At 36.5% G+C, this 24900-nt stretch overlaps 1 protein-coding gene across 2 annotated transcripts in view; it reads right to left on the bottom strand.

Annotated features, from left to right (window-relative positions):
* Positions 1–1428: 1428 nt before the first annotated feature.
* The window catches only part of LOC148954955 (uncharacterized), a 234621-nt gene continuing 211149 nt past the window's right edge, over positions 1429–24900 (bottom strand). For both annotated transcript variants that reach the window (XM_089108002.1, XM_089108003.1), the window contains one exon: positions 1429–1611. In XM_089108002.1, the coding sequence (XP_088964128.1) occupies positions 1457–1611 (155 nt within the window). In that variant the 3' untranslated portion in view covers positions 1429–1456. The remainder of the gene's footprint in view (positions 1612–24900) is intronic.

Raw genomic sequence — 24900 nt, 5'->3', positions numbered from 1 at the left:
CGGTGTGATTTTCATTAAGGTTCTGCGACTTTTAGGGGAGTGTTTCTCTCATTTTTCGAAAATAAGGCAAATTTTCGATGGGACTTTTGAATGGTAAGACTAGACTTGATGAAACTTATATATTTGAAATCAGCATAAAAATATGATTCTTTTGATGTATCTATTGGTATCAAAATTCCTTTTTTTAGAGTTTCGGTTACTATTGAGCCGGGTCGCTCCTTACTTACAGTTCGTTACCACAAACTGTTTGATAAAATGAGCAACTACAATTGTGTTATTTATACATTCCTAACCAAAGAAATACTTAGAAGCTTCCTTATTCATCATGAGCCCTACTCTTTGTCTATTTTCCTATTCCGTTCTAAATTCTATTTCACCTGATTTCATGTTTTATAACCCTGGGAGATGAGTTTCTGAGACTCTTAAGAAGTCCAGCTCAAAGCGTCTGAATTCAGCAGCAAAAATTTCGTTGCGATAGTTGTTTTTTAACTTTTTAAATTTTTAATTCGTAATTTTCATCTTATTTAAGTCATTGAAATTGTTATCGTCTCAAGAAAAGCAATGGTTCCCGCCAGTACAGGTCAAGGACTAGTACTTTTTCTCTAGCTTACACAAAGCTCTTAAGCCGGCTTGGAACCGGAAAACAAGAAGACCCTCGGACCTAAAGCTGAATTGGGGATTTGTGTAGTCTTGGGCTCATTTTGATCACTGCATGGTCCAGACCTAGCTATACTCTGCAAGAGTTGACGTCCTGCAAAGTCGATCTCAAGTTTACAACCTCCGACCAATTTTATATTCATACCTACAACTATTATACTTCAATGAGGAAACTAGATAGCATAGCTAGCAAGATGCTACTCACCCCGAAAAAGGTAAAAAAAAAAAAAAAAAAAAAAAAAAAAAAAAACGAAGAATGGTCCGTAAACCAAATTCAAGCACAATGTTCGTTCGGTTACTAAGGTTATATAGTTTCCTCAGAGGGCATGACTCCTCAAAGTTGAACAGCAGCACCGTTTGCAGTCATATTTCTGAGAGTCCACAGGGTTTCCAAGATAGTGACGGAGCATGGATCTCATGACAGAGCTAAGATCCCAAATTATCAATAATCAAATCAAAGCTAAAACGAGACAAAATATATCGAAAATGAGAGTTTGTGTGCCTTCCTTTAAACCCTTTTAAAGCACAAGCTTCGTTTGAGCTTTGCCGAAAGCAACGTGTATTTTCAAAGTTTAATTTTTTTTTTCAAGGCCTTCAAAGAAGCTAATTTCGTGATGGACCTACACATCAAAAACGTCATATAACGTTTGTTTCTCTATTATAATTTAGCTGCAACTAGTTTTTCTCAAAAACATATCACACTGGGGTATGTTATAAACCACTATTATTATCCATTAGTAATTTTGGTAGACTAAAACACAAAGAAGAAAATTAACATACAACTTTAATAGTCTTCAGATTAAAGTAAAGCAGAAGGACACAATGGGTCGAGGTAATCCGGAGGAAGTTGCGTCAAAAGAACACCGCCGGCACATGTTGCTCCAACAAGCGGGACTTGCAACGGTATGTTACTTACAATCCAATTAACGTCACAACAGCAGGTGATTAAATTACCTAAAAGAAGAAATAAGTGAATATTTAAAGGGGAAACAAACCAGTCCAATGTAAATACTTAAGATAAGGTGCGAGATATTCCTAAAAAATGGTCATCACAAGCCCAGATGGGCCGAATCTGCCATTTAGAGTCACTAAACACCGCAAAAAAGGAAAGAAAACAAATAAACAAATATAGTAGGACTTGTCAGAGTAAAAATATCTAAAAGATTAAAAACAACAGAATTTGAAGGAAATAAACCAAACAAAAACACAAACTATTTACCTTTGTGTCAAAAAAAAAATAAAATCTGAAACTTAAATTACTAACGCAAATGGTATTAAACATACAGCTGAAAACGTCATTCCTTGTTTAGGCAGCGGTTTTACGTCGCCTAGTATCATATACCAAGCATAGGCAGCGCTTTGCGCTGATTACAATAAACAATTATCAGTGCAAGGTAAAAAGGAAGTAGGGGTGGAGATTCATGTATTTAGCGTATGGGGTATGTACGAGATGAAAGTTTTCTAACCCTTTCGGTGGAAAATATAATCATAGGCAATACAAATCACTGCCCAATTAAAGAGCAAACTGGGCTCGATGGTATTATGTTTTAACAAAGGTACTTAGCGTGGAAGAGGTTGTCGTAGAAACTTCCAAGAAGACTCATTTGAAAGGAAATTAAAAGTTCTATTGCACCTTTTAAGAGTCGACTGGAATGGAAGGGCAGACAGCCCCCTTCCGTTTACATTGTTTCCCCCCAAAAATCCAATAAATATTTCGAAACAGCAATTTCATTTAGCATAGTTGGAAGGTTCAATAGCTATACCTCTTGGGACGACAAGAGCTCCTACAGCCCTTGGGGCAAGGGCTATAAGTTTTTCAGTCCGCCCATCGGTTACACAGAGTGTTTAATTAACGGGAAGAGGGGACATGTTTGAACTCAGTCAAAAAACATTATGTGCATACAGGTTGTCAAAAGGGTGTATCTAATTACATTAGCAGTTATAAACTGTTTTTACTACTACTGCTAATACTACAACTGCTAATACTACTGGCACTACTACTTCCGCTGAGACTACTACTAAGACAAAGGATATTAAGATCAAAATTTCAGACAATGGCGAGAAGGAAGTTAACCTAAATCAAAACATGATACGTGGATGCAGGTTGTCAAAAAGGGGTATCAACAATATTTAGGGACGGCTTAAAGCACAAAGCTGAAACTTCTCTAAGGATATACTACTACTACTACTACTAATTCTAATTCCACCACAGCTACTGCTACTGATATTGCTAATGCCGCGGTAACTACTGCTACCATAGGCTAATGGTATGAACGTGACAGTTTCAGAGAATATTGAGGGGGAAAATGTTCTAAATAAAAGCACAAAGGGTGTGCCAACAATATCTTTGAAACGGCTTACAGCGTTAAGTTGAAACTTTCACGGCATGTGAGGACGATGTTGAGTTAATTAAAAGACGCTAAGTGCAGCTTACTACTACTACTACTAGTAATATAGCCGCTGCTACTGCTACTAGGACTACTATTAAAGTATAAGGGTATTAACAGAAAACTGTCAGGGATTCTTGAGGGGGATACTGAACTGAATCGCAATAAATTATGAGCATGGAGTTTGTCAAAAGGACATATCATGAATATCCTAGGAACGGTTTAGGGTGTTAAGTTGAAACTTCTAGGGTATGTTGAAGGGAATTTTGAACTAAGCAAAAGGCACAATATTTTTATTACTACAGCTACTACTACTATCACTACCATTCTTCAAGTAATCATGAGGGGCTATTGAAGACTAAGGGTATAAAGTGGATCTCTTAGCAAATGATGTGTTAAACACAATCAAAACACACTATGCGCGTGTAGGTTATAGGAAAGATATTTCAGCAGTATATCAGTACCTTCCTAGCATATTGAGTTGAAGCTATCAGGGCATTTAGAGGGGATGTTGAGCTAACCAAAAATGCACAATGTTAATACTACCACCACTGCAGCTACAAATACTACTGCTGGTGTCACTGCTACTTAACCCAATGCTCCTGCTATTTCAACTGCAAAAGCGACAGCTACTATTACTAACGCTAAGGGTATTAAGGTAACACTTTCAAAAGGCCACTTGTCAAAAGGGCTTATCAAGAGTATTTTAGAAACTTTAAGTATTAAGCTGAAAATCAAGGCATTTTAAGGAGGTATGGAACTAATCAAAACATATCCTGTAGATACGTTAAAATTGTCAGGCCAAAATTAAAGGGGAAATAATAACTAAATCAAATTGCACTATATACATTCAAGCTTGATAAAAGGGTGTATGTGTGACATGTCAGGAAAGGCTAAGAGAATTAAGTTGAAGGTTTCAGGGTTAAATATTTTCATTTGTTTAAGCTTTCAGGGTATGTGCAGAGGGAGAAGTTGATTAATAGTTGTCAATTATCAAGGATGTAACATAATGAGGCTTAGAATTCTGCCAGCCATGTGAAACTTCAAAGATCATGCAGATTTTTAACCCACATATTTGAATATCTTTCCCCGTACTCATCCATCCAAACCCTTATGTTTCAACTGTTATTGTAAATTGTTGCATATTTTTGATCGGCATTTAAATACCTAAACAAAAATCTAGTTTGTTATAGAGAGAGAAAAAAAAGATTAAAAATAAACAAGACAAAAACTTCAAGCGTAGAACCGCCAAAAATCACTATCAATAAATAAATGAAACACAAATCGAGTAGAAATTACAATGAATAGCGAAGTCAAATTCCACAAGCAGAAACTAAAACAAACAGAAGTATGATTAACATTCCCTGTACCGTCTATGACCGCAACTTAATTTGCACTTTACTGAAAACAGGAAACATTTAAATTTATTTCTCTTTTAGATAAGTTCGAAATTATTAATACTTTCGGAAATGAATATCAGTATATATTGAACTGTCAATCCAGATCTCTTAACTGTGACACATCTGAACTGTCAGATCTAGTAATATCTAGGGTTAATTTAAAGCTGAAATTTTGGAAGGGTATGTTTAGCTCTTAGTAAACATACTTACTAATAGCTACTTCCGGCTACTATTAATAGCTACTACTAATAGATGATTACTAATAGCTACTTATACCTATTCCCGGGAAGTTATGATGTTGGTCACTCTAGGGTGGGAATTTGAGAGAAACTTTCCAGGAACAGTTGAATTCTAAACTAGAGAGTTTAAAATTTGACAATGCGGAAGATGGATGGAATAATTTTAGGAAAACAAATTCGTGAAGATACTGATGGTGTCTTAGGGAAGAAAGATAAGGGCGTAGATAGGAATACTAGTAAAGCTTTATGTTTAATAGACAGAAGAAGGGGCTTAGACAAATATTATCTGAGTAATAGATCATATGAAAACAAAAGGAATAGGAAAACCTTAATTAAACTACTGTATAAGAAAGGTGATAAGAGTGAGTGTGGTAATTATCGAAGCATTATTCTGGTCTCTTTAGGTGGCAAATTACTTAGTAATATAATACTTTTTAGATTGTGAGATGCTGTGGACAAAGGCATAAGAGAAGGACAGTGCGGTTTAAGTAAAGGTAGAGAATGTGTCGACCAAATTTTTACTCTTAGGCTAATAGTTGAGAAGGGCCTGAGTTATCAAACACCTTTGGTCCTCAGTCTTATAGATTATGAGAAAACGTTTGATTACGTTGATAGAGGAGCTTTAGCAAAGGTCTTATCCTGGTATGGTATACCAAAAAAATACATTAAAGTGATTAGTGTTATGTACGAGGATACCATCGCTGTGGTTAAGGTAGGAAATGAGGTTAGTAGCCTAGCTGGTTTCCTATTAAATCAGGAATTAAGCAGGCTTGTGTTCTATCCCGCTTTATATGGATCATTCTAATGGTCTTCGTCTTAAGGAGCACAGAAAAGGCAATGGGAGACCATGGAATCGCATGGGGAGGAAAAATTCTCCTGGACCTAGATTATGCTGATGATTTAAGCATCCAAGATAAAAGTGTTAGCAAAATGAATTAACTTTTAGAGGTTTTGAGAGTTCAGGGTGCTTGAATAGGTTTAAAAATTAATGTTAAGAAAACTAAGTCACTAAGGTTAGGAGAAAGTGAGGATGAAAAGTTGACGTTGGGTAACGAAAATATTGATCAGCTGGATAGTTTCACTTACGTTGGTAGTACTAGTAAAGCCGGTGGGAGTGAGGAAGATGTTAAATGTAGAATAGCCAAGGCTCAGGGAGTTTTTTCACGGATAAGAAAAACTTTGGAAGAATAGGAAGATAAGTGTGCAAACCAAGATTAGGATTTCGGAAGCTACAGGGATGACAGTGGTCAAATATGACTGAAGCATGGGTGCTTCGAAAAGCGCATGAAGATTTGCTAAGCATTTTCCACAGAAATTACCTACGGATTGTTCTGGGCACCCGGCTGACTGAGAGTAAATCAGACAGAAGACCTTAGACCTTAAATCCAACTATGCCTCCTGAGGCACCCGGGCATCAAAGAGGAACCGCCAATCTTCCCTCATGTGGGGTGCTGCAGTGATGTCCTCTCATTTTGACAGAACGGAGGTGTGCAAGTTTCGTAGATATCTTTGGTAGGTCCAGCGCAATGTGTTTTTGAGTCTTTCCCGGCTGCGAGTTCCTGGTGGTTGCCAGTGTAAAGTGGCTATTGGGAGTCCATGGTCATCCATACGTAGAACGTGGCCCAAATATCTCCCTCTTCCGACTCTGCTGATGTCGATAATTAGAGGTTGTTTCGTTATTTCACGGATGGACTGGTTTGTCACCTTCTCTGACCAGTAGATGTTCAATATTCTGCGAAGACACGAGTTTTCAAAACCCAGGACTCTTCTCTCTTGTTCTTGATTCAGGTGCCATATTTCTTCTGCGTAGTGTAGCATTGGCATAACATTGCTGTTGATAAGGCGTAGCTTCAGGTGCAGAGAAAATCTCTGAGATCTCTATACTTGACGTAGTTTCTTGAAATGATACTACCCAGATATTTGGACTCAACAACTTGCTCAGTATTTTGTCGCCACATTTAATGGACAGAGGAGAGTCACTAGTCGCCATGAATTTGGTTTTTTCAGCATTCACACGTTGACCAAGATGGTTTGCCTTTACCACGACCTCGTCAAGTAATTCTTGAAGCTGCTTTTTTCTTGATTCAAGCAATGTTAAGTCGTTTGCAAAGTCAATATCATTGACCTGGACTTCGGGGCTTAATCTGATGCCTTCTGTCCTTGTTTTCCACAGGATGTAATCAGCCATTAATACAAAAAGTAATGGTGATAGAACATATCCCTGTTTCACTCCTGACAAAATCCGGAAGAAACGAGTTTGGCCCTCTGGTGTCTTGAAACAACATTCACCATCCTCATATATGAGGGTAATAATCGTCATTACTTTTTCATGGATTCCATAATGGAAGAGGATCTTCCTTAGGCTTTCATGATCTACGGAGTCGAAGGCTTTCTCGAAATCCACAAAGATCATATAAATCTTCGAACGCAACCTCCTGCTTTCTTCAGTAAGAAGTCTAAGCGTGAATATAAGGTCCGCAAATAAGCGATTTGGCCGGAAGCCATATTGCACATCTCGGAGATGATGATTAAGTTGTGTTCGGATCCTCTGTAGGATAGTATGAGAGGATCTTCCAAGGTATTGAAGTTAAACTTATACCCCGCCAGTTGCCTGGCTCAATAGTGTCTCCTTATTTGAATATCCTGATGAGTGTGCTGCACTTCCAGTCTGATGGTACTTTGGCCGTTGTTCAAATCCGAGTGAAGAGTAAAGACCAAAGGGAGATACATGGAGATATTGATGCCTATATCATCTCTGCAGATATGCGGTCCAGTCCCAGAGGTTTTCAATTTTTCAGTTTCTTTGCTGCTTCTAGTATCTCACTGGCAGAAGGCGGATCTGTGATGATATTCAGGAAGAAGATGGGATATCTAGAATTTCAGGGGGCTCTTTTGGGGCGGGTCTATTTAGGAAACTTTTGAAATGATTAGCCCATAGTTAATTGACTGCACTCTGTTCTGCCACCAACACCCCCGATGGATCTCCGACAGGGCTGTCTCTATTGTCAGACGTGTCCCTATGATATCATTGGTGATTCTGTAAACAGTTCTTCAATCTCCCGTTTTTGTTGCTTCTTCTGCCTCCATAGCTTTAAGCTCTAGAAAGTTTCGCTTATCAGTACTGGCACTTTTCTTGACAGCTTAGTCAATAGCTCTATACTGCTCGTTTGGAAAACAAGACGATCAGGGACTTGTTGCTGGAGGAGAGACATTCTCATCTTTTTTCTTTCATCTATTAGTTGCCAAATTTGCTCGGACAGCCGCTGGTCTTTAGGTTTGCTACGGAAGCCCAGGGTTTATTTAGCTATTTCGTGGTAGCATTCCTTCATGGCTTCCCATACTATTTCATATTCATCTTCCTGTGGTATGGATAGAGCTTCAAATCTATTGTATAGCTTCATTGTAAAAGCCTGTTTTAATGTCTTGTCCTGGACTTTCTCAGAGTCCAAGAACAGGTTTTGGCCTTTCCTTTTGTTGCATATCTTCTTTAATTTTAGACAGAGTTTGGCTATCATAAGGTTATGATCTGATCTGTCAGCTTCTCTATAGGCCTGGAGGCTGGACATCTTGTAGACTCGATCGTGATTTTCTACTTATAAGGCGGTGATCAATCTAATTTTTGGTCATTCCATCTGGCGATGTCCAAAAGTACTTGTGCAAGTCTCTGTGAGAAAACAGAGAACCACCAACTGGAATGTCATTAATTAGGGCAAAATCAATTAGAAGCTCCCCATTTTTATTTCGTTGACTCAGACCATGTTGGCCAAGAGCTTGTTGGTTGAAGGATTGGTCATTTCCTACTTTAGCGTTAAAGTCTCCAAGGAAGCAAACAACGTCATGTCTTGGTATATCCTTGGCTACGGCCTCAAGTGATCTATAGAACTGTTCTTTTTCTTCATCAGTGGCTTCATTTGTAGGGCGCAGTATACAACGACTGACAGTTTAGCATGTGTTACCAAAAACCTTGCAGTTAATAATCTTGGTGATACAGGAGTCCATTTTTGGAGTGACTTGTGGGTCTGCTTTGGCATCATCATGGCAACTCTGGCTTCTTGCTTATCTGCTGGACCATTTTATATGATGGTATGGTCAGCATCAAGCTTTTTTGTTCCTGAGCCAGTCCACCGAACTTCTTACAGTGCTAGCAGGTTTAGGTGGTATTCTGTCATCACTTTTTGTACATGCTCTCTTTTGGATGGTTGAGACATCGTTCGTACATTCCAAAAACCAAACTTTCAGACAAAACAAGTTATTATTCGCTTTCATAAATCGTGTCCTTGGGCACGCTGGTGTTGTCATCATTAAACGGTTCAATCCGAGGCTCAATCTTGATGTTTCAGTTGCTATTTTAGTTTCCCCCGAGGAACTAAATCAAACAGTAGGCTGTACAAAAAGGGTTGTTTAATCCCGCTTTCTAGGGATATAATGAGAGAAAGCTTGAGATTGCTAGGGAACGTTTCGCGAACGAAAGATGATAGATTGCCGAAAATTTTCCTTTTCGGCCAACCGTCTAGGGCTAAAAAGAAAACAGGCCGTCCACAGTGTGGGTGGGGGTTGTCATAAAGAAAGATTTAAAGGAAATGGGAAATTCCTGGGAGGGTGTAAATAGAGAGGCTTTAAATATATTGGGATGGAGGAGGAGCATACGTAGCTGTATTGACCTTAGGGGGCTTGGTGCTGCGGTGATTTGTAATTAGTAGTGTTAGTATTAGCCCATATTCATTTGTTCTTTTCATTAATCTTGGTTATTATGCCGTCTTTTTTATATGCTATGAGAAAAAAAAAAACACAAAGCTTGAAATAAAATTCTTTTCAATAACTTTCAAATTATCTTCTGTCCTTAAAAGCCTCAGGGAGCGTTTGCCCTATTCCAGTTTTTAGCATTTTCTGCTTGTTATGAGTTTGGCCTGGTTGTTTTTTTTTTTTTGTAATTTCAGTTCGTTTTAGGTTTCATTTACTTACTGATAGTGATTTACGGTATTTTTACACTTTGACAATTATTTGACTTTATTTCTGCTCATCTTTAGTTTAATGCAGCTCTTTACTTTTCTTTGTAAAACTATTTTTATAGAAAAAGCTTTTCAAAACTAATTTGGAGTAAAAAGACAGATTTTGTTGAAGGAGAACGAGGGAGAATAGGTCGAAGGGAAAAATTGATTAGGGAAAAAGTAATTATTACTAGGATTATTGAGGTCAGAGTTTGCAAAAAGCACCGAAATTTAATCTGATGATCTGAACTACAAATCTCTTGCATAGTCATTGCTTGTCAATATCTTACCGTAAAAGGCGGAAATTTTAGAATGTCATCATTTACCGCTGATTGTCAATATTCAGATATATGAATGTCTACATTCACGGGTGAATGCTAGCATTCTCCAGTTTTGGTCTTTCACGGCAACATATGCAAAAACATGGGAGACACAGGGGTAGGGGCAATTTTCCTGAAGGGTTAAAAGCAGGAAAGCGTTCAAATACATATATTAATGAAAAAATTTTATATTTTTTATGGAAGTTTTCTATAAGGGAGCTATTTAAAAAAAAAAAAGATTCCCTAATCTTTCCTATGATTCAGGCAATGAAAGTATAATCCAAAAGTTTGTTACTCGCTTGAAAAGAATTCCATGGTTTGGATTCAAAGTTGTAAATTTATGTTATGTACGGCAATTTCAAAGTGTCTTAATTAGCTCAATACTTCGCTTATAATCCGCCGAGACTTTCCGGAAAAAGTAAGGGTAAGAAATTGATGCGTTAAAAACAAGGTTAAACCAAGAAAAGCGCTTCACTACATTAATTCTTATAAGACGGGACTATTCAGCGAACGCGTTTTTAGTGAAGCTGTACTTTAATTGAAAATGGTTCTCCTGATGCTACTGCAGGATATTCGGTCATTGCTGCAACCTAATGGTAACAAGATTTTTTCAGTGAACTATCTAAGTTATTGCTTCCTAATTATCATATGAGATTATTATGTTTGGGCTGACCTGGGTAGCATTGTTCATAGCAAAAAGTCACGACAATATGCGCATCCAAGTTATACAAATGGCGTATCCATAGTATCTTAGGAGCGGCTAAGGATATTTACTTGAAAATTAGAGTGCCACTACTATTGCTAAAATACTGCCAGAGCAACTGTGACTAATTGCAAATACGACCACATGTGACTACAACTAATTCTGACTCCGACAACGATTATTGGCGACTGCAACTACTCGCTACTGCAGTTACATGGAACTGCGAATACTTCTACTTGCAACAACTTTCAAAAAATATTGAGGTCGATATTGAACAAAACCATATGAAGGCTGGTTGTCAAAAAGGCATACCAGCAATTTCTTAGAAATAGCTTAGGCTATTAAATTTAAACTTTAAGGAGATTTTTGGAAAATGGACGGAGGCAATCAGTCTTGGCTCACCCTTGTGTCAAAGTATGCGTGTTCCGGTTATCATAAGAAGGGTAGCTGTAATATTTCAGGAACAGTTAGTGACATTTAATTGACATTTTCAGAGAATGGTGAGAAGAATGTTGAACTAGATCAAAATACATTATTTTCATTCAGGCTGCACTAAAGGGCGTATCTGAAATATCTAAAAACAACTTTATTAAATTTGAAATTCCAAAAAATGATAAGAGGGCTGTTAAAGTGAATTAAAATGCGTAATGTTAGTACAGACATTTTTGGATGTAATTTTTCCACGCCACACTTAAGAAATTCTCACGACAAAGTCAATTATTTTTTCAAAGAATCAGAAATAAAGAGGGTTGAGCGATGTCTCTGATGTATTGTCATTCTCTTATTCTATTTCATTCATATGTAATGTTTAGAACACTCTTCCAGAAGAATTCTTTCGAGCACATTATCTGCAACTTATTATTGAATTGAAGTCTTAGTTGAAGAACTGTGCAAGACCTTGATTTCAAATTGAGCAAAATTTATACAATGATTTTTTTGACTGCAATCAAAGCCAATGCTTCGATTAACTTATGCCACTTAAGAATTTATAAGTAGAATCCAATATAATGGTAATAATCTTGAAAAAAAATAATAAAGAATCTTGTTATTTTGGAAAAATGGCTGAATGTATATGACAAGTTTCAAAGGTTGTCAGTGCAGAAGCAAATCTTCAGCCACAAAATTAATGACGATATTATTAAACAGGAACCTCCAGCCTTGTATTATTGTTTGATGATATTGCATCGTGGTCCCAAAGCATCTACTTAATTCATGATGTACTAATCAAGACAAACAAAATGATATTGTGCATTTGCTTAAATATTACCTAGACTTTCAAAAAGCATATTATGAATTATATAAAGAAAGTGTGTACACATGATGGGAATAACTTAGCATTGAATGCCCATAAAGACGAATATATAAACTATGAAACAAGCTCTAATGATGAAATCATTGAAAACGGATAATTGTGTTGTCTAGAAAATGAGAGATTAAATTTCTTTGTAGTGCGAAAAAATTCAAGTGTTATAATGGAAGTTAAGTCAAAGTAAAATTTTCAGAGATGCTAGTGCTCAAAGATAATACATGATTATCATTGAATTGCACCTACCCCTCTCTCTAGGACCCTAATAGGTGATCACCTTCAGCAGTTACTCGGTGAAAAATAGTATTATTGGTCAAGGGTTTTCTGTTAGTTTGTTGTCCGTTTTCGATCAGTACTATTATTGCATTGGTAGAATAAACACTCATATCTTAATAAGCAGTCAGCCAACCCAATAAATAGCAATGGTGAAACGCATAATGCTCCTGTAAGTGAAACTAAGATAAGAATTGTGAATGTACCGAAATAGAATAGTGAATATTTTATTTGCTCTAAAGTAAGTGAAGGGAAAAACTGCCCTGTCAAGAGACAACATGACGAATTATTTTATTGATCGAATTCTAAACACCCAAAATTGTTTAATGATATTAATAATATTTAATATTGTGTGACCTTGTATCATTAAAATATTATTTTGCATTAGGCTGTTATGACTCTTTTATTTTTAGGACATTAAACAATTTTTTTAAAGAAATTCTTAAATTTATAAGATATTAGACCCCCCTAAGAGAGTTGTGTAAATCTTACGTGATTATCAAAATCTCATCTAATAGTGTGTAACTTCTTGGTTCGCACTATCAAAACTTGCCTGGTATTATCAATTCTTGTTTAGTTTTATCAAAACCTTGCAGATATTATGAGAATTCTCTCTGGTATTATCGAAATCTTATAAGATATAATAAAATTTGAAAGTAAATCACAAAATTTAACTTGATATTATCAAAATCTTACCTGATATTAAACAGATATTTTCCGGGTCTATCAAAACTTGTCTGATATTATCAAAATCTAGCATGTTTTGTCAAAATTGTGTCTGGTATTATCAAAATCTTGCCAAGTATTACCGACATCTTGCGTGGTATTATTAAAATATTGTCTGATGTTATCAAATTTCTTGCGTTGCATCATCGAAATCTTGTCTAGTTTTATCACAATTTTACACGGTAATATCAAAGTATTGCAAGTTATTAACAAAATCTTACGTGATATTATCAAATTGATATTGACAAAGATGATATTGACAAAACATTTTCCGGTACTATCACAACTAATTTGATATCATCAGAATCTAGCGTGGTTCTAGATGATTCTAATAATATCTGACATGATTCCGTTAATACTAGACAATATTCGGTAATACCTGGCAAGATTTTGATAATGCAACACAACATCTTTGATAATGGCAGATAAGATTCTAAAACCGGTACTATCACAACTTGTCTGATATCATCAGAATCTAGCGTGGTTCTAGAGGATTCTAATAATATCTGACATTATTCAGTTAATACTAGACAATATTCGGTAATACCAGGCAAGATTTTGATAATGCAACACAACACCTTTGATAATGGCAGATAAGATTTTGATAATACCGAGAAAACAGTTGGTAATACCAGGTATGATTTTGATAATACTAGATAGGGTTTTTATACCACCATGCTAGATTTTGCAATATGAGACAAGCTTTGATAGTACCGGAAAATATTTTGGTATTAATTTGCAAGATTTTGATAATATCACATAGTAGCATGATAATACAGAGATGATTCTTATAATATCTGACAAGATTCTGATAATACTAGACAAGATTTGGTAATTCCAGGCAAGATTTTGAGAATTTAATGCAAAATATTCGACAACATCAGACAAGAGTATTATAATGTCCTGTAAGATTTTGGTTTGGCTTGGCAAGATTTTGACAACCCGATTTTGATAGCACCATGCTAGATTTTGGTAATATTAGACAAATTTGATAGTACCACATAACGTTTTGTTAGAGCTCATTACTATTAATGCATTGGTAGAATAAAAACTTTTTTGGAAAAGAGAAGACAAATTACTTAAAAAAAAGTGTGTGCACGTGATCGAGTTATCTCAGTACTGAATACTTAAGAAAGACGAATATTTGAAGTATGAAAGAACTAATGATGGAGACAATATTAGAAACTTTTGCGTATGTTGTCAAGAAAGTGACCGATTAAGTTTCTTTGGAGTGCCGAAAAAATTCAACCGTCGTAATGGCAGATATGCAAAAGTAAAATTTCCAGAGAAGCTATTACTCAAAGATAACCTAAGCCTAAAGCTAATAGATGACAACGAGGACAAACGTCTTGCTTATGCTTCTGGTAGCGCGCTAACGATTGATAAATTGTATTTATTATCTTTATGGAATGAACATTTAAAAGAAAGCAAGAAGAAGACAGGTGTACTGCTATAACAATGTTATAAGCCATATTTTGTCTAGCGCAACATAATTTTTATCTATATAAAATTATCTATTAAAAAAATGGAATTGCAGGTAAAATAATAAAGATATTGGCAGATATTATCTCTAAAGAGCATAAGGAAAAATAGATAAAAAGTATAGGGCCTGAGAACGACAATAAGGCTATTGAGGGTATACCAATATATACAGTCAGCCAACCGAATGATAGAAAGGGCGAAATGCATAATGAACTCGTAGGTGATACTGCGATAAAAATTGCGTATGAACCAAAATGGAATAGTGAATATTGTATTCGTTATGAAGTAACTTACTTTTACTTGTACTTGTGGCGGGAATCAGGCGTTTCCACCTCGCCCGGCATCGATGATCTTGGAGACCTTCTTGGACCATGTTGAGCGATCTTCTGCCAGCTGCTCTGCAAAAGTAAGCCACTGAGTTGACCATCTGTGTCCGAACTTTCTGAATCCCCCGATAGGTTCAAGGTCTGATTTGGCCAGGTTCCACCAGTTTTTCCTCTGTCCTCCTTGGCGTCTCTTCCAGGAGCTAATAGGCTCGACTAGAAGTATTTGGCGAGGCAAGTATTCTGGCGGCTTCCGTAAAACATGGCCCAACCATTTCAAACGGCGTTCTTTAATAGTGAGCGCAACATCTCTCTGAATATTGCACATTCGACGTAGATCCGCGCTGGAGATACGGTCACGCAGCTGTATTCTGAGAATTCTTCGCAGACAGGTATGCTCAAACACCTTCAGCGTATTCTCATGCTGTAGTTTTACCGACCATGTTTCGCATCCGTAAAGGAGAACGGTGTGGACTAGTGCCATGTAGATTCGAACTTTCGTTTGGATACTGACTTCGCGGCGATTCCATAAGGGTTTCCGAAGGGAGGCAAAGACTGTCTGTGCTTTCTGTATTCTCTGTTGGATATCAGCGTCGGAGGATCCGTCAATACATATTTGGGAGCCTAAGTATGTGAAACAGTTGACTTTTTCCAGTTGAACTTGATTGACAGTTAGTGTGAATGGTCCTGTGTCGTGGTTAATAGCCATGAATTTCGTTTTCTCTGTGCTGACTTTCAAGCCGATCAGGTCTGCCCAGGCCACCACGTTGTCAAGCATGTTTTGAGCTTCTACGGGTTCTGACAGGAGGCCAACATCATCCGCATAATCGAGGTCAGTCAGTGAGAGATTCTGTCCGATCTGAACTCCTGGATAGGACGACAGTGCATTTTCAAGCACCCAATCGACGCAATAATTGAACAGAGTCGGAGAGAGGATACACCCTTGTTTTACTCCGAACTCAACCAGGAATTCTTCAGTTTCTTCACCATAGACTCGAACTCGGCTCACTGACGCGTCATAGTATGCCTTCATCAGTTCAACAAACTTCAGCGGCATTCCATCATTCTCTAGGATCTTCCAAAGTTTCTGGCGAGTGACAGAGTCGAAGGCGGCAATGAAGTCCAGGAACATCAAGATCAGGGGTAGATTGTACCTTTCAAACTGCTGGATAATGAGGCGAAAAACGAATTATCAGTACAGCCTCTACCTGGCCGAAAGCCGGCTTGATTTTCTCGGGTTCTTTCCTCCCTTGCCCTTTTGAAGCGGTTCAAGAGTATGATCCCGAATATTTTGACCGCAATGTCTATAAAACTTATTCCGCGGTAATTTTTGCATTCGGTTTTATCTCCTTTCTTATAGAAGGGGAGAATGACTGATGTCTTCCAATCTTTTGGGAAAGAATTGGTCCTCCACACTTCTTCGAGAATGCCATGGAGCTGTTCAGCAGTGACCTCAGGGCATTGTTTGTACACTTCCGGGGGAGGCCGTCTTCACCTGGGGCTTTGTGGTTCTTCAGGGTCTTGATCGCTTTTAGTATTTTGGCTCTGGTCGGTGTATCCAGCTCGACATCGTAGGGTTCTTTAGAAACGGCAGGTGGGAAAGTATCAGGAGCGGATGATGGGGATGGGTTTAGGAGGATCTGAAAGTGATCCTTCCATCTTGCTAAGCGCTCCTTCTGACAACTGATGATTTTTCCTGATCTGTCTTTGACTATTTCTGAGACAGCAGCTTTCTTACCAATGGACTCTTTCAGGATCTGGTAAAGCTTGTGGGTATCATGTGAGCATGCTGCTTTCTCTAACAACACGGTTGCATCTTCCCACATTTGGCGGCAGTCCAGACGAACAGAGCGTTTTACCTGTCTGCATAGCTCTTTTGTTTCTTCTTTAGGGCTACCCATCTTTTGTCTTTGCTCACCAACTATTGACAGGGTTCTAGCGGTAATCCAGTGCTGTCGTTTGTTTTTTTCTCGGACTAGGATCTCATCAGCAGTCTCTGTCATCACTGTTTTAGAGGTCTCCCATCTCTTCTCGGGGGTTGGGTTTTCATCAGAACTGAGGGCGTCAAATCGGTAAGTCAGTTCCAAATTGAGGGCCTGCCGAACTTCTTTGTCTTGGAGCTTACCGATGTCGAATCCGGCCTTGGGTTTGTTTTTCCTCCGAGTTGCAAGACGTAGCAAAATTTTTGCAGCAACAATCCTGTGGTCAGACCCAGACTGCGAGCCTGTGTCCGCACCGTTGTAAGAGCGAGAGTCCTGTAAGGAGCTTCTCCAGCGCTGGCGTACGAGAATGAAGTCTATTTGAGCCTTAGTGACACCGTCATTTGAATGCCAAGTTAAAAGGTGGCTAGGTTTGTGCTGAAATATGGTATTGGTGACAACAAGGTGGTTCATCAAGGCGTAGTTTAACAACCTTCGCCCATTCTCGCATCTGTGACCTTGTCCAAATTTTCCCAGGACTTGTCTTGTGGTTTGGTCAGAGGGACCAACTCTTGCATTGAAGTCTCCAGCAACAATCAAGTAATCACGTGCGGCAACAGAAGAAGACAGCTGCTGTAGCTCGCCATAGGAATCATCCTTGGTCGTATCAGCAGCGTAACGGGTGGGGGCATAGGTAGAAATTATCAACACATTTGCGGGGTTTCCTTTTAGTCTGATTCTGGCAAGTCTACAGGAGACTGGTTCCCATTCTAGGAGAGCATTTCTGGTTCTTTGGTTCATGATGAAACCAACTCCGTGGAGTCCCGAATTATCCTCTCCTCCGGAGTAGAAAAAATGGACTTGATATAGCGGTTCAGGAGCTGTAATAACTATGGAGCCAGAACCTGAAATTCTGGTCTCGGATATGCAAAGTATGTCTATGTTGTACTTCTCCATCTCATGGACAAGAAAAACTTGCATGGCTTCTTCTTTGACGCATCTTACATTCGAGCATCCCACATTTATTCTAGATTTTGCCAGTTTAATGACTGTAGTAGGTTTTCCTAGATTTATGGCATGAAAAGGATTTTTCGACTTCGCCGCCATATTCTAAGTCGCTTCGCCTGCCGGGAACGCCGTAGTATGGTTGCCTTGTTTACTTCTCGACACTCGCGCTAATACAGGGGCCGCGTCGCTAGCCGGGGACGCCGTAGACGTTGCAACTTTTCTTCTAGGTCTCAGATCCATCGATGTTTCTTGGGAATAGAGTTGACCGCAAGGTCCCCAGTCTTGCGGGTCACCCGGAGCGCGTTGGCCACCAAATTGCTCGGCGTGGAGCTCAGTGGTGTTTACACCCTTCCACCACTTTGAGGTGCGCTGACGGATTTCCTCTGCTGCCCAGGGATGGAAGATCGAGCCTCATTGCCTGTAATTACCATCACTGCCATGGAGGTATACAAGCTTAGCTTGACCTTTAATTCCCACCTGGAATCAGCAAGGGCTTCAGGAAAGGATTATGAAGTAAGAGAAGAGAAAAACTGCCCTTTCAAGAATAAACATGATGAATCATTTTATAGAACGGATTCTAAACACAAAAAGTTGTTCAAAGGTATCAGTAATGTGTAATATTGTATTTCATATTGTTTCATGAAAAATGTTCTTTTGTATTATGTTGTTATGATTCTTATATTTCTAGTATATTGAAAATTGATCGTTTTTAGAAATAAATATTATTACATTGTAGCCCGTGCCCATCCCCCCTAATATTTGTGTCGGGTATTACCAAAAATTTGGATTGTATCAAAATCTTACCTGATATTAAAGAAATATTTTCTGGTACTAGCAAAACTTGTCCAACATTATCAAAATCTAGAATGGTGCTATCAAAATCTGGTCTGGTATTATAAAAATCTTACCAAGTGCTACTAAAATCTTTTATGGTATTATAAAAATCTTGTCTGACATGATCAAAACATCTTGCATTGCATTTTCAAGATCTTCCCTGATATTAGTGAATTTTGTCTATTATTATCAAAATATATCATGTGATTTTCAAAATGTTGCAAGATATTAACAAAGTCTTACGTTATATTATCACAATATTACCATATATTAGCAAAATATTTTCTGGTATTATCAAAACTTGTCTGATATTATAAAATCTAGCATGTTCTTGAGGATTCTTATAATCTCTGAAAAGATTCTGATAATACTATACAAGATTTTGATAAAGCAACATAAGATTTTTGAAAATATCAGACAAGATTTTGATACTACCACGCCAGAATTTGGCAATACGTGGCTAGATTTCGATACCACCGTCTTAGAATTTGACATTTTCAGACAAATTTTGATGGTACCAGCAAATAGTTGGATAATAACAGGTAAGATTTTGATATTACGGTGCAAGATTTTGTCTATAGCTTGCATGCCCTTGAGAATATCATGTAAGATCTTGATAATACTAGAAAGGATTCTCATAGCATCTGAAAAGAATTCGACAATACTAGACACAAATTTGGTAATACCAGGCAAGATTTTGATAATGCGACGCAAGATGTTTGATAATGCCAGGCAAGATTTACTTAATACTTTGATATAATTTTTGTAATACCAGACACAGTTTTAGTAGCACCATGTTAGATTTTAATAATGTCAGACATGTTTTGATACTACAAAAAAATATATTGTTAATATAAGATTCCGATAACACCTCGCAAGATTTTGTTAATAACTTCTAAGATTTTGATAATATTATGTAAGATTTGGATAATAATAGAGAGAATTACCATATTATATAACAATATATTGAAAAAGACAAAATTTTATGATACCAGGCAAGATTATAATAATACAATACAAGATGTTTGGTAATATCAGACAATATTTTTATAGTGCCAAGCAAGATTTTGGTGATACTTAAGATGATCTTGTTAATACCAGACACGATTCTGAAAGAACCGTGTTAGATTTTGATCGTATCTGACAAGTTTTGATAGTACTGGAAAATATTTTGTTAGTATCATATATAATTTTGATAAGACCATGGAAGGTTTTGTTAATAACATGCAAGATTTCAATAATACTGTGTAAGAATTTGATAATACCAGAGAAAATTCTCATAATATTTGCCAATAGCTTGATATTACTAGACAAGATCTGGTAAGATTTGGCAAGATAATACCACGCAAAATTTTGGTGATATTTTACAAAATTTGGATAATACCAGACACTAATTTGATACCACCACGCAAGATAGTTGATAATATGAGAAAAATTTTGTATAGTACCAGAAAATATTATTTTAATATTAGGAAAGATTTGGAAAATACCACGTAATATTTTGCTAATATTGGGCAAAATTTTGATAATACCGTGTAAGATACTAATAATACAATCTCATAATCTCTGACAAGATCTTAATAATACAAAAAATGGGTAATACCAGGCAAGATTTTGATAATACAACTCAAGATGTTTGATAATGCCAGAGACGATTTTGATACATTATTGCTAGATTTTGATAATATCAGACAAGTTTTGATAGTGCCAGAAAATATTTTGTTAATTTCAGATTTCGATAATACCTTGCAAGATTTTGTAAACAACTCCCAAAATATTGATAGTATCATGTATAATTTTGATAATAAAAGAAAATATCTAAGAAGACGTTGATAATACTAGACAAGATTTGGTAATACCAGGTAAGATTTTGATAATACAACGCAAGATGTTTGATAATATCTGACAAGATTTTTATAATACCAAGAAATATTTTGGCGATACTTGAAATGATTTTATTAAAAGAAGACATGATTTTGAGAGTGATATGATAGATTTTGATAGTATCCTAAAAGTCTTGATAGTTAGAGAAAATATTTTTTAATATCAGGTACAATTTTGATAAAACCGTGCAAGATCTTGTTAATAACTTGGAAGAATTTGATCAAACCGTCTAAGATTTTGATAATACCATAGAGGATTCTCATAATATTTGGCAAGATTTTGATAATCATAGACAAGATTTGATAACATCAGGCAGGATTTTGATAATATCTGATAATGTTTTGATAATATTACACCATATGTTCACTATTCCAAAATGGGACAGTGAATATTCTACTGGTTACAAAGTAAGAAAAGAGAATGACTGCCGTTTCAAAGGAAAACATGATGAATTACTTTATAGACTACTATTACTGCTAACAACTCACCGCAGCATCAATCCGTCTGAGGCTAACACAGCTACGCACACTACTCCTCCATCCCAATCTGTTCCAAACCTCCCTCTTTACAACCCTCCAGGAAGTTCCCATTTCCTTTACATATTTTTTTTTATTAAATCCTCTCACCGCAATCGTGGATTAGCCCTAGGCGGTTGGTCAAAAAACACAATTTTCGACAATGTGTCATCTTACATCTGCAGAGGGTGCCCTAGCCATCTCAACCTTTCTCTTATTATAGCCCAAGAAAGTGGGACTGATTTCCAGAGCAATCCGTACGCAATTTCTCTGGAAAACATCAAACAAATCTTAACACGCTTTTCGGAGCGCCCATGCAATAGAGCCATTTTTGTCTCCAATATTTTAATCTTGGTTCGCAGAACTATCTTCCTTTTTTTCCAAACTTTTGTTAACTGTGAAAAAACACCTTGAGCTTTGGCTATTCTACTTATAACCTCTTCACTGCTCTCACCATCTTTTCTAATAATACTACCTAGGTAAGTGAAGCTGCCCAGCTGATCAATCTTTTCGTTACACATTGTTACTTTTTCATCTTCGCTTATACCTAGCCATAGTGACTTAGTCTTCTTAACATTAATTTTTAAACCCATTCTAGCACCCTGAACTCCAAAAACTTTTAAAAGTTCATTCATTTTGCTCACACTTTCATCTAGGATACTTAAATCATCAGCATAATCTAAGTCCAGGAGAGTTTTTACTCTCCTTTTGATTCCATGGTCTCCCATGGCCTTTCCTGTGCTCCTTAAGACAAAGTCCATTAAAATGGTCTATGTAAAGGGGTTTAGAACACAGCCCTGCTTAATTCCTGATTTAATACGAAACCAGCTGCTAGCCTCATTTCCTACATGAGCAGCAGTGTTACTCTCGTATATAGTACTAATCTATCTAATGTATTTATTTGGTACGCCATAACACCTTCGCTAAAGCTCTTCTGTCATCAGAATTGAATGCTTGTTCATAATTTATAAAACTGAGGACTAAAGGTGTTTGATAACTCAGCAGCTTCTCAATTATTCCCTAAGAGTGAAAATTTGGTCTACACATTCTCATTCTTTTCTGTAACCGAACTGTTCTTCTCTTGTAACTTTGTCAACAGCATCTTTCAGTCTAAAAAGTATCATATTACTAAATCATTTCCTATCTACAAAGACCAGACTAATGCTCCCAGGATTACCATACTCACTCTTATCATTTTTCTTATATAGCGGTTAAATATGGTTTTCCTAAAATTGCTAGGTACTTTCCCTTTTTCAAAAATTATATTCATAATATTCAGTAACTTATTTCTAACCTCAGAGCCACTGTATTTAAGAAACTCATTTACCACACTATCAGCAGCTAGAGCCTTATAATTTTTTAATTCTTTTAGTACTGTCGCTAATTCTTCCTCACAAAACCAATCTAGTTTCACATCTAAGGTATCACAAACTTTTTCATTTTCCTGTATAGCTTTTCCTGCAACTCTATCTCGGTTTAGCACATTTTCAAAATGTTCTGCCCATCCCTTTTTAACTCTTTCCTTATCAATAATTGTGGTTTCGTTCCTATCTTTAACTGGAACAAGCCAAGATTGTCTACTCCCTATCAATATATTAATATTCCAGTACAATATTTTACTATTATGCGATCTAGATGCATCGGCCAGATCCTCAACAATTTTATCGATGACCTCCACTTCACATCTCCTTAGTTCATATTTTAATGCTTTGTTCACTTTCTTTACATTGCTTTTATTTTCATATGATCTATCACTCAGATAATTCTTGTACAAGCCCCGTCTTCTGTCTATTAAACATAAAATTTTTTCATTAATATTCCTAGCTGTGCTCCTGACTTTCTTCCCTAAGACACCATCAACAACTTCACAAATTGCTTTCATAAAACTATTCCATCCATCTTCCACATTGTGAAATTTTAAACTCTCTAGATTAGTATTCCACTGTTCCTGGAAATTTTCTCTTAAATTCTGGTCCTGGAATCTACCAACATCATAACTTCCCTGGAGGTAGCTACCCTTCCGAAATTTTAGCTTTAAATTAACCCTAGAACCTACTAGATGGGGTTCTTTACTTTTAACATCAATAACAACACTCCTATATACCCTAGTATCTTGTATTGATCCTGCCAGTCTTCAGTTTTCAAAAACATAATCAATAAGGTTTGTTGTTACACCATTACGTGAATAACACTTTAGCTTATGGGCCACACAACATATTGCTGCAAATGTGACTAGCTACAACTGCAACAGTGACTAGCTACAACTGAGTCTTCCAATTGCGAGAACTTGCGATTGTGGTTGCTACTGTTGCTTTTACTGCATTTACTTATGACCACTTTCAGAGAATGTTAGGGAATGTTGAGCAAATCAAAATTATTTGCATAATGATTGACGAAAGGGCTCATTCGCAATATCTCAGGAATATCTGAGGGCATTAAGTTGAAACATTCACAGTATGTTGAACAGTGCTCGAACCTTCAGAAAAAGTTTAAGAGGGTTTTAAACTAAATAAAAAGACACTATACATCCGTTTTATTAACAGGGTATGTATGCAATATCTTAGGAGTAGTTAAGGGTCAGAATAGTAAATCAAAAGATATTATGTGCATCTAGATTGTCAGAAAGGCGTATTTGAAATTTCCCGAGAGTGGCTAATGCCATTTAGTTGAAACTTTCAGAAAATGTTCAGGGGGTATTGAAATAAATCACATACCCCTAGTTAGAACTATCAAATTAGAATTAGATATGTTAACTTTTACGCTAAAGACATGTGGAACTGGAGAAATATTTATTATATTAACCAAAACCAAAACTTTGGCAATAAAAAGGGAATAGGAGTTAATAAGAAAAACTTTCCGAAAAAGAATTTTTTCAAAGAGAAGTAAAAAAAAAATAATCTAGAGGTCTTTCTTTGGAAATGAGACAAATGATGCAAATCCCTACCACCTAGTTAACTAAATACCTGGCAATTAAAATAAACAGAAATTAAATTAAGAAAAATTTCCCGAAAAATAGTTTTTAAAAGAAAAAGTTAAGACAATTATAAATAAATTCCTAACAATAATTGAAGCTCAAAACGACCAGAAATAATTCTTAAAGAATAAATAAACTACTACTACTAGTAATACTACTAACAACTTACCGCAGCACCAATCCGCCTGAGGCCGTCACAGCTACGCAAGCTCCTCCTCCATCCCAATTTATTCAAAGCCTTCCTTTTTACGCCTTCCCACGAAGTTCCCATTTCCTATAAATCTTTCTTTATGACGTCCTCCCACCCTAGAACTTGAGGACGACCTGCTTTCCGTAAATAAACAATTATAGCAAACAACAGGTACTGTATACATACAGGTACCATAACAGGTACTAATATAAATGAACAAATAAATATTAAAACATGTAAAACTTAAATTGAATACAAAAATCTAACTTAAAAACGAGCAGAAATCACTATAAAGAAGAGTTTGGCTACTGCCTTCTTCCCTATCTGTAAAAGTCTAAGGCCTACTGCGCCATTGGCGCTTTACTGAAAACTGTTTTTTCTTGAACAGACTTAGAAAGAACAAATAAAATTAAACTGAATATTTGATATATAATAATATTAATTGCTGAAAACTAGTCAGTTCAACATTTTGTTTCACTGTAATTTTTATTTTTAATTTTAGACGTAATAAGTACACAATAAAATATTTGTTTGAAAACTGTATGTGTCTCGAACATTCCTTTGAAAGAAGTAATAAAATACATTTGATATGATATGAAATTAATTACTGAAAGCTCAGAAGTTAAAGATTCAATTTCACTGTAAGCACTAAAGGAAATATAAGACTTTTACAGATAGGGAAGGACGCGATAGTCAAACTCTTTTTTGTTCTAATTTCTGTTCGTTTTAAGCTTGATTTGCATATTTAATTTAATCTTTACTCGTTTTAATA

Source organism: Artemia sp. Qi Xiang Cuo, chromosome 2, assembly GCF_049724085.1.
Source record: "Artemia sp. Qi Xiang Cuo chromosome 2, ASM4972408v1, whole genome shotgun sequence".
Taxonomy (NCBI): Eukaryota; Metazoa; Arthropoda; class Branchiopoda; order Anostraca; family Artemiidae; genus Artemia; species Artemia sp. Qi Xiang Cuo.
This window is presented reverse-complemented; position numbering and strand designations above follow the sequence as displayed.